Source organism: Trachymyrmex septentrionalis, unplaced genomic scaffold (genome assembly GCF_001594115.1).
Source record: "Trachymyrmex septentrionalis isolate Tsep2-gDNA-1 unplaced genomic scaffold, Tsep1.0 scaffold138, whole genome shotgun sequence".
NCBI lineage: Eukaryota > Metazoa > Arthropoda > Insecta > Hymenoptera > Formicidae > Trachymyrmex > Trachymyrmex septentrionalis.
The window spans coordinates 154,886-157,349 of NW_017304522.1; the positions used below are offsets into that span (position 1 = coordinate 154,886).

Sequence of the window (2,464 nt, forward strand, 5' to 3'; positions counted from 1 at the left end):
ATGGAATGCACAATTTAAGCGTTTGATGTCATAGTTCCTCTCATATTACATACAATTATAAGATATTAAAAATATTAAATTTTTAATAAATATAATATTTGAAGCACAAAATTTTTATTGCAAGGAATTTTTTAAGAACCAAAAGAAAAATCATAAGAATATTAAAAATGTGTATTCTCTCTCTCTCTCTCTTTAAATACTTTATCTTTTACTAGAATTCTAATCCTATAAACATATTACTTTTTATGTGTAAATAAAATTGACTACAGATTTTTTATGGCATATAATTTACATTATATCATAATTTACGAAATAATTTACAGTTTAATTTTCTAATCTAAATACAATTATTCAGTCAGATTTCCGAGTGCTTTGACGACAAATGTCCTGGAAGTATAATAAACACTATAATATAAATATTAGAATAATAAATATAAGAATAATAATATTAAGAATAACATTATAATATAAATATTAAGAATAATAATGACATAGTTCTACAGTTCCCAATGTTAATTTTCGTAATAAAGAAAAATGAATTCCATTTATTTTAGAAATATGTTAATAACTTACTTAATTATATCAGGTAATTCTTTGTATCTACAGATATATTTATGTCCAAGTCCATAGGATGAATCTATTTTTATCATTTGGATATGATTTGTATTATTTCCAAAACTATCTAATGCTGCTTGATAAAGCTGAAACATGAACTTGTATGAATTTCTATTAATTTGTGATATTAATTTTTTAACAACTATTTTAGGCTTTAGCTCGCGAGCTAAACATTCTCATCTTTTCGCCATCTCATTGGACCAGATAGAAAACAAAAAGGGATAGAGACCAGAACAGCTAGAGTAACTTATAACTGGGTGCAACTATAGCATCTTATTCCTTTTGTTTTCTGTCTATCTCGCTTAACGAGACAATGAAGAAAAAGAACCATTTAACTCGCGAGTTAAATTTTGGACAAATCTGGTCTATATAATTGTACAGCAAAAGTACTGTAAATAATATATTATAATCATACCTTTTCTGCTAAGAAAACTGGAATTACACCATCATCTTCAGCATGTAATATCATAATAGGACAATCAATCTTAATAATATGTTTATCAGACTCAAATCGCAAATTATTCTTATAAAATGGTTCAACAGCCATCCAATGGAACCATGGCAAGTGTTTGAATATCTGTGTAAAACGCTTAAAAATTAATTTACATTTATTGGAAATAGTACAATTTATATCTAAATAGATAATAATTGTTGAGATATACCTGTGCAAATGGATGCTCTGTTAATTCATCTTGTATGTTATTGAATGGTGCTTCCAGAAATAATCCTGTTGGTTGTATATTTTCGGCTGCTAGCAGGGCTAATACATGCGTCGAAACTCTAATATCAAATAAAAAGTTATAATTATAAAATAAACTATTTCAATTTGAACGTTAAATACGAAGCGCTCTTACAGTTCCGAGTGTTAAGATGTTGAACTAACATTCATTTAAATTAAAATTAAATTAAATTAATTTATATTTCTGAAATAAATTAATTTAATTTAATTTTAATTTTAATGAATGTTAGTTCAACATCTTAACACTCGGAACTGTAAGAGCGCTTCGTATTTAACGTTTGAATATTTGAGTTCCATTTCCAATCAGATCTTTATTTCAATTTGTATTGTAACAGATTATTTAAAAATTACCCAGTTCCTAGAGAGTGGCCCCAAACAAAAACTGGAACTGAACCATTAACTTTTTTCATCACCCACTCAAGAACATATTTACTATCCATAACTACACCTTCTTCGGAGAGCTCTACTATATCACTATCGCCATAGTCTAAATCGATGAGAGAACTTGAGTAAAATTTTATTTTAAAATGTAAAACATAAACAGTACTTTATCAATTATTCTAAAAGTAACAAATTTTTGATACTTACTTCTGTAATCAAAACATATAACATGATAATCTAGATCTTGGAAAAGCTTATAAAGCTCGAGTCTATGCGAACTTGCTCTATTACCACTGTTTCCGTGCATGTACAGAAATACAGGTAGCTTAGCATTACTTAGAACTGCTTCATAAGCTTCATCTGTCGCAGGAATGGAATTATTTAATAAAGACCGTGGTAATATCTGCCTGTAAAAGAACTATCGTTTAATATAATTCAATATGTACTATTTTATATTAAAATATCATAAGCACTTAAAGTTACAAATTTCATAAGATTATGTACACTCACCATGCACCTATTTTTACTTGCTGATCGGTATGTAAATAAAAATTTCTAGCGCCTTCCAGCCCAACCAATTTTGGATTGGAAAACTCTACTTTAAGTGGCCAATGTACTAAAAGAGATTGAAATAATATATTGTTTTAATATACCAACTATAATTTTATATTTTAAAATTAAAGAATATGAATTCAAACGCGCGCGCGCACGCACACACGCACACACACA

General features: G+C 27.7%; 1 protein-coding gene across 5 annotated transcripts in view; it reads right to left on the reverse strand.

Annotated features, from left to right (window-relative positions):
• Positions 1-306: 306 nt before the first annotated feature.
• The window catches only part of LOC108745351 (monoacylglycerol lipase ABHD12), an 8,075-nt gene continuing 5,917 nt past the window's right edge, over positions 307-2,464 (reverse strand). For all 5 annotated transcript variants that reach the window (XM_018481465.1, XM_018481461.1, XM_018481463.1 and 2 more), the window contains 7 exons: positions 2,246-2,351; positions 1,943-2,142; positions 1,706-1,841; positions 1,278-1,395; positions 1,031-1,192; positions 574-701; positions 307-387 (listed from right to left, as the gene is read on the reverse strand). In XM_018481465.1, the coding sequence (XP_018336967.1) occupies positions 348-387; positions 574-701; positions 1,031-1,192; positions 1,278-1,395; positions 1,706-1,841; positions 1,943-2,142; positions 2,246-2,351 (890 nt within the window). In that variant the 3' untranslated portion in view covers positions 307-347. The remainder of the gene's footprint in view (positions 388-573; positions 702-1,030; positions 1,193-1,277; positions 1,396-1,705; positions 1,842-1,942; positions 2,143-2,245; positions 2,352-2,464) is intronic.